The sequence below is a fragment of the Oncorhynchus tshawytscha genome, linkage group LG26 (genome assembly GCF_018296145.1).
Source record: "Oncorhynchus tshawytscha isolate Ot180627B linkage group LG26, Otsh_v2.0, whole genome shotgun sequence".
In the NCBI taxonomy this organism is placed as follows: Eukaryota; Metazoa; Chordata; class Actinopteri; order Salmoniformes; family Salmonidae; genus Oncorhynchus; species Oncorhynchus tshawytscha.
Window position 1 is genome coordinate 20271112 of NC_056454.1, and position 13708 is coordinate 20284819.

At 42.2% G+C, this 13708-nt stretch overlaps 2 protein-coding genes across 20 annotated transcripts in view; one reads left to right on the top strand and one right to left on the bottom strand.

Moving 5' to 3' along the window:
• Positions 1–13708, top strand: part of caska (calcium/calmodulin-dependent serine protein kinase a) — a 217202-nt gene that overhangs the window by 147478 nt on the left and 56016 nt on the right. For all 19 annotated transcript variants that reach the window (XM_042306876.1, XM_042306873.1, XM_042306879.1 and 16 more), the window contains exon 6: positions 9810–9912. In XM_042306876.1, the coding sequence (XP_042162810.1) occupies positions 9810–9912 (103 nt within the window). The remainder of the gene's footprint in view (positions 1–9809; positions 9913–13708) is intronic.
• gpr34b (G protein-coupled receptor 34b) lies at positions 3446–7177 on the bottom strand. Its single transcript, XM_024389178.2, has 3 exons — positions 6757–7177; positions 5408–6033; positions 3446–5272 (listed from the first exon to the last, which is right to left on the bottom strand). The coding sequence occupies exons 2-3, from the start codon at positions 6001–6003 to the stop codon at positions 4705–4707; spliced, it is 1164 nt and encodes a 387-aa protein (XP_024244946.1). The 5' UTR covers positions 6004–6033; positions 6757–7177; the 3' UTR covers positions 3446–4704.

A 13708-nucleotide genomic window follows, 5' to 3' on the forward strand; every position in this document is an offset into this window, starting at 1 on the left:
CGTTTGCCATGTTTCTGTCGATATTATGGATATAATTTGGAATTTTTGTCTGCGTTGTCGTGACCGCTATTTCCGGTGGATTCCTAGGCATAACGCATCAAACTAACGGAGGTATTTGGATATAAAAAATATCTTTATGGAACAAAAGGAACATTTGCTGTCTAACTGGGAGTCTCGTGAGTGAAAACATCCGAAGCTCATCAAAGGTAAACGATTAATTTGATTGCTTTTCTGATTTTCGTGACCAAGTTACCTGCCAATAGGTGTACATAATGTTTTACTGGTATATCGATAAACTTACACAAACACTTGTATTGTTTTCGCTGTAAGCATAATTTCCAAATCTGAGACGACAGGGTGATTAACAAAAGGCTAAGCTGTGTTTCACTATATTTCACTTGTGATTTCATGAATATGAATATTTTCTAGTGAGATTATTTGACCGTTGCGCTATGCTATTTAGCGTAGTTGATGACAATTATCCCGGATCCGGGATGGGTGGTTCCAAGAGGTTTTAAACACTTTACAATGACGATCTGTGAAGTTATTTGGATTTTTACAAATTATCTTTGAAAGACAGGGTCCTGAAAATTATACACTTCAACAGTGTTCAACAGTGTTCAACAGTGTTCCACTCCTGCTCCTTGGACATCAATGATTACACATTGTAACTATGCAATAGACTATAAACATGATTGATTTGTAATTCATATTTACAGAGAAAAATATGCATATCTGACTTCATCTGCATTAATCTGAGGACACAGGATAGTATTTCAATGAGATACTTAATTCCAACCAGTGGAGAATGTGAAACGCTTTGTTGAAAGAAGTTAATTATCCAGGTGTTATAATACATAATACATGCATTATAATTATCAAAATTGTAATATTATATTCTAAACACAAGTTCAATCTGTACTTCAATGCACATATGATGTGCATTATAAAACGAGGAAGAAAGACGAGGTGGGGAGAAAGGTGTAGAAGACAGAAAGGGAAAGAGGTTAGAACAGCGGCAGACAACATATGATTAATGAATTACAGTGCTACCCTAATATTCTCTCAGTTCATCACAATTGTAGTGTTTCCTAACCAGCCTTGGGCCCTGTAAGGTTATCTTAAGAGCGGTTGAGGTGGCGATAACGGGACTGGTTTCCTCTCTCACATCAAAACATACCTGCAGACGAGTGACAGATGGATAGAGAGAGTACATGATTCAGCCTTGTTTTTTTATTCTAACACGGTCCGTCATCATAATCATCAGGAGGTGAAATGCAAAACTGACCTTGGATCATTAACTCTGGGACTACTACATCTCTGTCTGTATTTCAATGTAAAGCATCTTTAATAATACTTCCTGTTGACCCGACCAAGTGACCTCTCACCTATGATCATGCTGCGCCCTCTGTGTCAGCCAGTTCAGATGCGGGAGGGGTTCACCAAAACAGCTGATATAACCTAGAGGATTTAGGGAGAAGGGGGAGAGGGATGAAGTGAAGAGAGGCTGTTATTGTGTGTGTCTGGTCTCACCTGGTGTCCACACTAAGTGGCTACAGAGTACTTTATGCTGAAAAACAGACACATGAGGACAAACAATAGAAGATAATGTCAATAGAAGATACTGTATGTGACGCAGACACCTATCTGAAACATTTAAATATAGAGGGCTATGTGTCTCACCACTTGGTTATTGCAAAGCTAACCCCCAGGGAAATAATGACTTGGCAGCAACAGATAGTTCAGTGAAAATGGCTGTGTTTATGTAGTGTAAATCTGAAAATTAGCAGCTGACATCTTAAGAGTTTTTAAATTAATGCATGTTAGACAGGTTCCATGTACAAGACAGGCAGAGAGGAAGAGAGAAAAGGAACACAGAACCGTTTAATTACCTCTGGTTATGGACACTTTTGGCAGCAATGAAGCTTCCACGGCCTGTTCCTCGGACAGTGAACATCTGGCAATATCTACATTTTCAGCCCATTGATCAGCTCGCTCTCTGAAAGTAAAGAAAATAGCTTATTTTTTGTAGATATTAAAACAATAACTGAGATATTACTTGTGTAGAAAGTAAACATCCGCACCTCGATGGTGTCAACTGTGCTAATGTCTGTGTAATGAAAAAGTAGGGAAAAAATATAAATAGACTATTTCTGGTCTCGATGACAAATGAGCTCGCTGCCCAAACATACATAATTACAGAGTAGATTCTCCTGATTAAAATGGTGCCCGACCTAAAAAATCCAAATATACACAGTGAGATATTTGACGAAATAGACCAGAATGCCTCTCCATAGGAAAACAATGGGGGCCGCTCAGCGTTCCAAGGGCAAAAAGTATTTTAGGGCTAGCATTTGATGACAACCAAGCTAGCTGCCCAGGCTTACATAATTAGAAAGAAGAGATTCTAATGGTTAAAATGGTGTCCGACTTGAAAGAAAATCTAAATATACACATTTCGGGATATTTGGCGGAATAGACAGACATGCCTATATTTCCCCATTAGGAAACAATGGGAAGACCGCAGATCAAATGTTCCAATCAAATGTTTTTGTGTTTACATTTTAACTATAAAACAACGTGAGCAGGTCTCATTGCCAACAATAGCGAAGCAGGCATTGTGACGTGGAACAATAAGCTGGGAATAGAATGTTCGGAAGGTGAGTTGTTGCCACATTGCTCAATAGATCTAATAGGAGCTGGCAGGGTGAAAAATGCTAAAATAAGGCCTGTTTTTTGCAATTACTTCAAAACGACAGCAAGCAGCTGGGAAATATGGTCATATTATGAAACTGGGCTCCACGGTGGATGCAATTAACTAGTTTTTATCAACAAAGAAAATAAAAAATGTCATGTGTCCAGCCTACTATCTACACGGATTTCAGAGCACTCTCGTCTGAGTGTACCAGAGCGCAGAATAATTCATTTACGAGCGCCCAACACCCGTTGAATATGACCGGTGTCAGTAAATGTCGGAAAAAAGGGTAATTAAATTGTTTCCAGTAGCACAATTACAGTCACCAACGCTCTGGTTAACACAAAAACTGCCTTACCAGCTCTGCTAGGCCGAGTAAAATGGTCTCATTTGTGTCTGGAAGTAGCTAACCAAGCTTGGGTGCTTGACTGCCGTTGTAAGGCCAGAACGCTCAAATCACCCCTACTCCTCGGCTCGAACGTCCAGTGTGCGCTCCAAGAGCGAAACGGTCTGAATTTACAAACTGACAATGCTCTGATTTTATGAGCCTCACGTTGTACAGCGCCATATTTTCTGTTCCATCCTAATGGAAACCCAGAGGATTTTTCATTTTTCATGGAATAGAAACACCATAGTATTAATCAAATGAATTAAGCAAGTACCAGTCAAAAGTTTGGACACACCTACTCATTCCAGGATTTTTCTTTATTTTTACTATTTTCAACATTGTAGAATAATAGTGAAGACATCACAACTATGAAATAACACCGGTCTCCCACGTGCCCTGCATTCTGTAGTACAGACATGGCCTGCTCTCCCTTATGTAAGGAATTAGACACTTTCCCATGTTTACTACAGTATGTATTGTAGACTGTACAGTAGCCTAAAAAACAAAGAAACACATTTTGTTAATAAAATAATTATATAATGAGGAACCACTATAGCATTCTCTCTCTCTCTCATGCATCCTATGTTACTGTGGGCAAAGAACACAATCTGTCTTACTGTGGTCAAAGACTTTACATCTTCTTATCATCGTTGGTAATACAATCGCTACACACTCCACCTTAATGAATAATAAAGTGGAGGGCGCCTTATAGTGGCCTCATACAGAGGTTGTTGTACTCTTCCCTGTCCATGCTAGACCTGCCTGACCTGCCTGAACTTGGGATATTGCTATTCAGCACTTTGAGTGTCTACTTGTTGTAGTCTGTCATTCGCATTGTCTGATGTAACAAGTCTTTATAAATCCATTCATATGAGTATATGACAAATCGATGCTTGGTTTTTACTGAGGGCCAACCAAGGCCCAATGTTGCAATATGTACAGTATACCAGTAGTATAACAACAATGCCATTTTCATTACATTGTTCAATTTATTCATTTTTTCATGTTAATTATTCAATATAGTTTCTAATGTCTCAAAATGTATCTGTTACAGGCAATATATGAAACATTGAAACAGGCAAAAAGCTGTTACAAAACCACTCAACAACCATCCTATAGCCTCTTCACAATGAATAGTAATATTTGATGTTTTGTCATCATAGTCCCACATATTTTATTTTAGCATAGCGTGTCTTCATGGCTTTTATAAGTGAGATTGGGTATTGTCTTTGTTGTTTTCCACCGGCATGTCATGACCAAGTCATTCAATTTCCTAATTTATAAAAGTCCCATTATGCTCTCAGTAATGTCACTGTGGTGTCTGTATGGTCCTCTCAATGTCTGTGCAGTCCTTTAACATGACATATACCCTGCAAAAACTGTCATCTGACTGGATGCTAATGCTTCCTTTATGATAAAGACTCTAATAGTTAATGCCCCAATTCCATGGAGTCGTGTTCATGCTCTCCCGGACTGTCCCTCTTCAAGTTGTTCTTGGCACAAAATGGCTTATGCTGGCTGGTCCTGATACCTGAAGGAGGATGGACTTTGCTGCTATTTTGTGGCCCAACAAAGTCCAAAACTGACCTTGGATCAGTGTCTAGTGACAACTTCATCTTATTTATATCTGAAGGAGGGAGGGCTGGACAGTTATTTTTCTCCTCAGATTACTGATGAAACTAATGGTTGGCTGCTCCTCAAGGCTCCTCCCACAATCCACACTGGAGCCACTCCCACTGCCACCCGAGGCACTCAGTCGGAACATGTTATTGACCAATCGGAGTGTCTCTTTCCTCACGGACTCCGACAACAGGAAGTACATCACGGGGTCTAGGCAACTGTTGAGGGCAGAGAGTAGCAACACCACTTCGTTGGCTTGGTCTATCACACCCCTCCAGAAGCAGGAAGTTTCGCTGATCTGGGAGACGACGTAGAACACCCGGACCATGTGATAGGGGACGAAGCAGATGGTAAACAGAAAGAGGACGAAGAAGGACTTCCTGGCAGTACGGCTGTAGCGGGTCGCGTTGGGGAGGTCCGGTTTATCTCTGGACGCCCTCAGCAGCTTGAGTGCAATTTTCCCATAAGACACCACAAGGCAGACAAACACAAACCAGAACACAGCAACCAGGAAGAGGTTGAAATAGGCCTTCCCCTGCGCATGCATTCGCTGTTTATACTGGAAACACCTGGGGGATTGGGAGAAAATAAAATTACTATTAGTGTAATTGTTCAAAATGTTGGACCCTACTCAAATAAAGCATATCAACAAAGTTCTCCTCGAAAAATATGTAAATTCATTTTTCTTGAAAAATAAAACCCACTTGTTCAATTCCTCGTTGCCCTCGGAGAGGAGGATCATGGGTATGACGGAGGCGAGGGCCAGGATCCAGATGGTCCCACAGACGGTGGAGCTCCATCTGGTGGCCTGGAGGCGAAACTGCCCCACGACGCTACGCTGGATCTTCAGATAGCGATCCACACTGATCAACCCTAATAAGGTGATACTGATATACATGTTCATATAAAAGATGTTTCCCACGACCTTACAGAGGGTGGGGCCCATGTCCCAGTGGTTCCCTTTACTGTGGTAGAGGACTCTGAATGGGAGACAGATGACCAGTAGCAGGTCGGCTAACGCTACGTTGATGAGGAATACTCGGACAGAGTTCTTCTTGGAGTGGACATATAGAAAGACCCAGAGAGCCAGTATGTTGCCGGCCAGGCCCAAGACAAATAGGACAGAGTAGAGGACTGCTAGAGGGATCTGAAGGGAGCTGTCGTCAAGTTGACAGTGTTCCCTGGGGTCAAGGGTTGTGGCGGTCAAGAGGTTCTTGAAGGTAGTCTCCGTGGCGATGAGTGAGTGGGAGGACTTGGGAAAGGGAAAGAATGTGACGTTGGCAGGGAAGTTGGTTGTCATAGCATCGGTTTCCCTCTTCAAACCTTAGTCCTGCATAGGGGAGAAAGTCAGGGAAAATAACATTTCATCCAGAAACTTTGTCTACTTCCTCGAATCATAAACTATCATAATAAAGACAGACACATTCCATATAGTGCACAAGCTCGTTTAAAAAAAATCTACTTCCTTAAATCAACCAAAAGTGTTTCTTGGTTCTTACAGAATGTTCTCTTGGGAAAGTTATTCGCTCTAATTAGTTCTGGTCTGTTTTGATGGCAGGAGGCCAATCTGGATGATTTAGGTCCAGATCAGCACCTAATCCACTAATAATTAATTATACTGTACATTACTCAGGTCCTGTACAAATCTCTGGCCAGCTGATTGACCACCTGACAAACAACTGCAGACTACACTACCTGGCCTACCTTATAGAGGAACATGCAGGGAATAACAGATTTTACTTTACTTTTCAAATTAACAGTGATACTTTTCCCCTTTGCAAAATACTTCAGAGACCTGCCAGTTAAACCTTGATTGAAAATGTTGCGGGTGGTATTTTGTAATTCCATCACTCAGGGCTCTATCCAGTATATGGAAATCATTTTGTCTTTACACTGTGAGAATATGATTTAGAATTTACATAATCAATGCGTTCGGTTTGAAACAAAAATGGCAACACAAGAATTCACAACACAATCACTCACAGCACATAAAATGATTTTGCCTTACCCTTAATCTGGAAACAGCTTTTCATTGAATACACACTGTACTCACCCAGTGAATTGTGACCATTGTAGATGTTGTTTCTCTTCACTCTTTGTGAATGTGCTTGTGTGGCACATTCATGTGTGGCACATTCTCTCCCTCTCTTTCATTCTCTTTCAGATTTGTAGTTCTGTTTTTAGCATAAATTGTATTTTCTTAATCCAGTCTGTTTTGCTCCAGCTTTTCTCCCCGTTTCATAGAAAGTTGGAGCTGCCCTAAATAGATGCCTGTAGATGAAGGTTCCAGGTCTCTAGGTTCTCAGTATCTGCCTTTCTACGACTTCAACTATTCTCTGGAGAACTGTGACTAACAGGTCGTAAAAGCCTCAGGATCCCCAGAATCTCTCTCCCCTCTTCCTCTCTCACTTTCTCTCTATTTCCTCTCCGTCTCTGCATTCCCTTCAGCTGCGATCTACTCTCGAAAGCTGTGAAATGCCAAAGTACAGAGTCTTAACTGAGAAAACTTCAAGCAAAAAGGGGGGTTGACTACAGCTTTCAACCACAGAGACCGAGAGACAGGGCAGAGCGCGCGCACACTTTTGCACACACACACACACACACACACACACACGGCCTAACCCTTGGCCCAACCCAGCATTTTGTGAAAAACTGAAAACTAGTAATAGATGGAGACAAAAGTAACTTCAGAATGAGACAGGAACTTGTCTTTTAAAGAGAAAAATACAAGAGTCTGTGGTGGTGATGGCGTCATGTACAACTCTTGTTAACAGATTTACACATGTATGTGTCAGCGATTCATTGGAGCAAGTCTTCAAACTGTCTTTGATGTGTAGGTTTCTGTAATGATGTTTTCATGGCTGTAGCCCTACTAAGACCATAGTAAATTAGACACACGCACACACGTACACTATATATACAAAGGTATGTGGACACCCCTAATTTGAGAAGTAGAGGAAAATCTGTTCTTCCCCCCATGTTGCTGACAGGTGTATAAAATCGAGCACACAGCCATGCAGTCTCCATAGACAAACATTGGCAGTAGAATGGCCTTACCGAAGAGCTCAGTGACTTTCAACAATTGCACAGTTATAGGATGCCACCTTTCCAACAAGTCAGTTTGTCAAATTTCTGCCCTGCTAGAGCTGTCCCGGTCAACCGTAAATTCTGTTATTGTGAAGTGGAAACGTCTAGGAGCAACAACGGCTCAGCCGCGAAGTGGTAGGCCACACAAACTCACAGAAAGGGACCACTGAGCGCTGAAGAACGTAGCGCATAAAAATCGTCATCCCTTGGTTGCAACACTGACTGAGTTCCAAACTGCATCTGGAAGCAAGAAGAACTGTGTCATTAAATGGGTTTCCGTGGCCGAGCAGCCTCACACAAGCCTAAGATCACCATGCGCAATGCCAAGCGTCAGCTGGAGTGGTGTAAAGCTCGCCGCCATTGGAACAGTGGAAACGCGCTCTCTGGAGTGATGAATCACGCTTCACCATTTGGCAGATCCTGACTGACGAATTCGGGTTTGGTGGATGCCAGGAGAACGCTACCTGCCCCAATGCATAGTGCAAACTGTAAAGTTTGGTGGAGGTAGAATAATGGTTGGGGCCTGGCCTGGGCCTTAGTTCCAGTGGAGGGAAATCTTAACACTACAGCATACAATGACATTCTAGACGATTCTGTGCTTCCAACTTTGTGGCAACAGTTTGTAGAAGGCCCTTTCCTGTTTCTGCATGATAATGCCCCTGTGCACAAAGCAAGGCTGGCATTTTCGAGATCAGTGTGGAAGAACTTGACTGGCCTGCACAGAGCCCTGAGCTCACCCCCATCGAACACCTTTGGGATGAATTGGAACACCGACTGCGAGCCAGGCCTAATCGCCCAACATCAGTGCCCGACCTCACTAATGCTCGTGGCTGAATGGAAGCAGGTCCCCACACGAGCAGCAGTTGTCCACATACTTCTGGTCATGTAGTGTACATACTCAAAGGATTTAGTTAGCTAGCCAAACACCCACACACACACCACAGAACAGCACAGGAGTCAGTAGTCTGTCAGACACAGGGTGGAGGGATAATGGATTTACCAGGGTGTTTTGCAGTGTTTATGATTATGTTGTTGTTTTAATATGCTCATATTAAAAGAGCCTATTTTATTGGAAGTAAAATGTTAACCCTACAGATACACTTGCAGATTCCGCTTACAGCTTGGCAAGAGCTGATGGAATTCTTAGCAAGTCCTATACCTAGATCCTATACCTAGATCCTATTCCTAGACAGCTTCTCATTTGCTCAAACTTTTTTCTTTGCTTCCCGATGTACAATATTATGTCTGACTTTCCACTGTAGTGGGGTACTTCTGGGTTTCAGGGTGGGTGTGAGGGTGTGTCTTGTATTTAGATTATATTTTATTGGTGTCTCCTTTAATGGTTTGAAATAGAACATCCTTCTGAGGTCGCTATGTGTGTCTTTAAGCGTCATTGTGAAGTCAAAGGCAATTTTCTGGATTGTGTGCACAATTGCTTATTTTATTTGACCAAGGCCTCTTTTTCAAGAGAACCCTTCATGAACACAATTTATAAAAATGTACAACATGCGAACATACAGCACGATACAAACATACCATACTACAAGCCGTTTCAGAACAAACACATTCTTCAACAATGAGGTCCTTCATTAACAACTTGAACTGCCCTTTGAGGCGCCAGAGCATCTGTAGATCATTCCATTTACGGAGCGATTTCCCTAATTCTGTAGTGGTCAACAGGACCTCTAGAGTTATAGCCATCCCTGTGATCAGGTCTGGTGGCTCGTATGTCTGTAATTTAAAGTAAAGTCAAATATGGCAGAAGTTTGCACAATTGGGCTTTATGAACCAAAAAGAGAGTCGTGCATGATCTGCGAGACTTAAGCGAGGGCCAGCCTACTTTCTGATACAGAATGCAATGATGTGTACTGAACCTATTGCCAATAATAAAGTGTAGATCACTATGATAAGCCATTGGATGCAGTTTAAATAATATACTGGCTATTTCATCAAAAATGTAATATATTGTTCTCTCTCTCTCCCTTCCACACTCTTTCTTTCTTTCCATTTGTCCTCCAGCCCCACTGTGTCCTCCTGGCGTCTAAAGAGAACAGCGCTCCAGTGAAGCTGGGAGGGTTCGGCGTGGCCATCCAACTGGGAGAGTCAGGACTGGTGGCTGGAGGTACACAACACATTGCATGCTGGGAATGTCCCTGTGCATCACTCAGATGTTTGCAGATCTGAATTGGGACTGGCTGTCAGGCTCCGTCCAATATTTACACTAAAATACCACATGGAATGAAGCAGAATGTACTGGCCATGCATTCTACATGGTTATCCTACTATGGATATTGGAAAAGAGGCTATATCAAGTTTATGTTCCAATATTTACACTAGTATACCATTTAGAATGCATGGCCAGTACATTCTGCTTCATTCCATGTGGTATGCTAGTATGGCTATTGGAACGTAGCCGCTCTCTTCTCACTTTGCTCTCTCACACTGGAAGGATACAACTTTTATCAACGTACTGTAGTCGGGTACTTGTAACTAGTACCTGCAATCAGCTTGTTTCTGCTATTTGTACATTCATATAGTTAATTAATAATGCAATCAAATAATTGGGAAAGATTGGCACTATTTAATTGGACAGACTTAGATTTCTGGGGTCAACTATCCCCTTAAAGCGCAACTGAAGGCAATAAACAACTGATTTGATAGGCTGTTTTCTGTGGCAATGTTATTAGTCAGAAACATTTATTCTAGTGTCAAAATTTACTACAGTGTAAATAGGTTAATTTTGTTCATAAAGTCAGTTTTTAAACTGTCTTTTGTAAGTGAGTTTGTCATGACTTGAAGGTTTGATTTTGATTTCGACAATGCTCTCTTACCCACTAACACAGGATACACAGCTGCAGTTGTTGCGCTCTATCCAATCCTACCGCAGAACACACAGACAGTGAGACAAACCTGCCCATCAGCGCAGGGGATCAGACTTTGTTTACGTAAGACAACAGGTCTCACATTTTTTTGTTGAGAAATACTGCACCAAACACCTTAGCTAGATGTAAAATTGCATGACTAAAACCTCCTTGGCGAAAACGTTAAAATGAATTACAAGATTTCTCTTCAATTAGATTAATTCAGAATATTTTGAGGAAGTAATACTGGCTTTGTTCCTATGGTTTCTCATGGGGGACAAATATCAGTAACTGCCACATTGAACCACACCAAGACTTAAATCAAGTTGTTCTTAATGAGCAACAGAGAAACACATGCGTAATCAGTGTGTTCAGTCGCTCCAAGGGTAACGCCACATGTAGTGTACCAGATGTATGAATGAATTGTTAGGTTAACATTTCATTTGAATGAGTGTTTTCACAGCAGACAGGATAAACCAACAAACTATGCTCCCCGGTGCCTGAATCAGGGAGGAAAATATATTTATCTTCATCCCTGATGCATTGTAATGCATTACTCATGATTTTGACACATCAGCCATCAGCTTTCGTCACACATTGGTTTGACCCAATAATCAAATTTCCTCTTACTAACAAATCAAATTGTATTTGTCACATTAGCCAAATACAACAGGTTCCCTAGACCTTACAGTGAAATGCTTACTTACAAGCCCTTAACCAACAATGCTGACACGTGTGTTTTAACAGGACGTTGAAACTACACACCTGTGTACGTGGCCTGACCTTAAAATAGGATTTAGACCTGACTGTGTCTGGTCAATCATGTTAGCACACACAAAAAAAATTCCAAAGACTCCAGCCACCCAAGACTGTTCACCATGTTCCCGTCCAGCAGGCAGTACCAGTGCATCAATTCTCAGTCCAACAGACTCCTAAACAACTTCTATCCCCTGGCCATAAGGCTGTTAAATTGCTAATAACTACTGCTCTCCCTCTCCCACAGACTATCCACGCGGACTCTATGCCCATCCACAGGCTCTACCCACTCACTGCCACTCTTACTCACACGCACACACACCTACTCACATACACACACCCTCACTCACAGACTCATTACTAATTACCACATGCTTACACCCAGTAAGCAGGACAGGAAAATGGTACAATTCACACACAAAATGGTACAATTCACGCACTTGTCAAGAGAACATCCCTGGTCATCCCTACTGCCGCTGATCTGGCAGACTCACTAAACACAAATGCTTCGATTGTAGATTAAGTTTCACTGTTGAAGTGTGCCTCTGACTATCTATAAATTTAAAAAACAAGAAAACCATTCCGTCTGGGTTGCTTAAAAGGATCGGACCCTTTGTTTCAATTTTCACCTAAAGTAACATACCCAAATCTAACTGCCTATAGCTCAGGACCTAATGCAAGGATATGCATATTCTTGATACCATTTGAAAGGAAACACTTTTACATTTGTGGAAATGAGAAATGAATGTAGGAGAATATAACACCTTAGATCTGGTAAAATATAATACAAAGAAAAAAACATGCTTTTTTTAAATAATCTTTGAAATGCAAGAGAAAGGCCACAATGTAAACTCAGCATAAAAATAAACGTCCTCTCATTGTCAACTGCGTTTATTTTCAGCAAACTTAACATGTGTAAATATTTGTATTAACATAAGATTCAACAACTGAGACATAAACGGAACAAGTTCCACAGACATGTGACTAACAGAAATGGAATAATGTGTCCCTGAACAAAGGGGGGTCAAAATCAAAAGTAACAGTCAGTATCTGATGTGGCCACCAGCTGCATTAAGTACTGCAGTGCATCTCCTCATGGACTTCACCAGATTTGCCTGTTCTTGCTGAGATGTTACCCCACTCTTCCACAAAGGCACCTGCAAGTTCCCAGACATTTCTGGGGGGAATGGCCCTAGCCCTCACCCTCCGATCCAACAGGTCCCAGAAGCACTCAATGGGATTGAGATCCGGCTCTTCGCTGGCCATGGCAGAACACTGGCATTCCTGTCTTGCAGGAAATCACGCACAGAACGAGCAGTATGACTGGTGGCATTGTCATGCTGGAGGGTCATGTCAGGATGAGCCTGCAGGAGGGGTACCACATGAGGGAGGAGGATATCTTCCCTGTAACGCACAGCGTTGAGAATCCCTGCAATGACAACAAGCTCAATCTGATGATGCTGTGCCACACCGCCCCAGACCATGAAGAACCATGAAGGACCCTCCTCCTCCAAATCGATCCCGCTCCAGAGTACAGGCCTCGGGGTAACGCTCATTCCTTTGACGATAAACGCGAATCCGACCATCACCCCTGGTGAGACAAAACTGCGACTCGACGGTGAAGAGCACTTTTTGCCAGTCCTGTCTGGTCCAGCGACAGTGGGTTTGTGCCCATAGGCAACGTTGTTGCCGGTGATGTCTGTTGAGGATCTGCCTTATAACAGGCCTACAATCCCTCAGTCCATCCTGTCTCATTCTATTGCGTACAGTCTAAGCTCTGATGGAGGGATTGTGCGTTCCTGGTGTAACTCGGGCAGTTGTTGTTGCCATCCTGTACCTGTCCCGCAGGTGTGATGTTCGGATGTACCGATCCTGTGCAGGTGTTGTTACACGTGGTCTTCCACTGCGAGGACGATCAGCTGTCCGTCCTGTCTCCCTGTAGCGATGTCTTAGGCGTCTCACAGTACGGACATCGCAATTTATTGCCCTGGACACAATTTATTGCCCATGCCTCCTCGCATGCCTAAGGCACGTCCACGAAGATGAGCAGGGACCCTGGGCATCTTTCTTTTGGTGTTTTTCAGAGTCAGTAGAAAGGCTTCTTTAGTGTCCCTAAGTTTTCAGAGCTGTGAGCTTAATTGCCTACCGTCTGTAATTTGAAGGAGTTTGAAATGATTTATACTTTTACTTTAGATACATAAGTCGATTTTAGTGATTACATTTACTTTTCATACTTAAGTAGATTTAAAATCAAATAGTTTTATACTTTTACTCAACTAGTATTTTACTGGATGACTTTCA

Coding starts and splice junctions, on each gene's coding strand:
- gpr34b (XM_024389178.2), bottom strand. CDS start 6,003: ATGACAACCAACTTCCCTGCCAACGTCACATTCTTTCCCTTTCCCAAG. Junction 5,273..5,407: donor GGCAACGAGGAATTGAACAA/GTGGGTTTTATT, acceptor CCAATCCCCCAG/GTGTTTCCAGTATAAACAGC.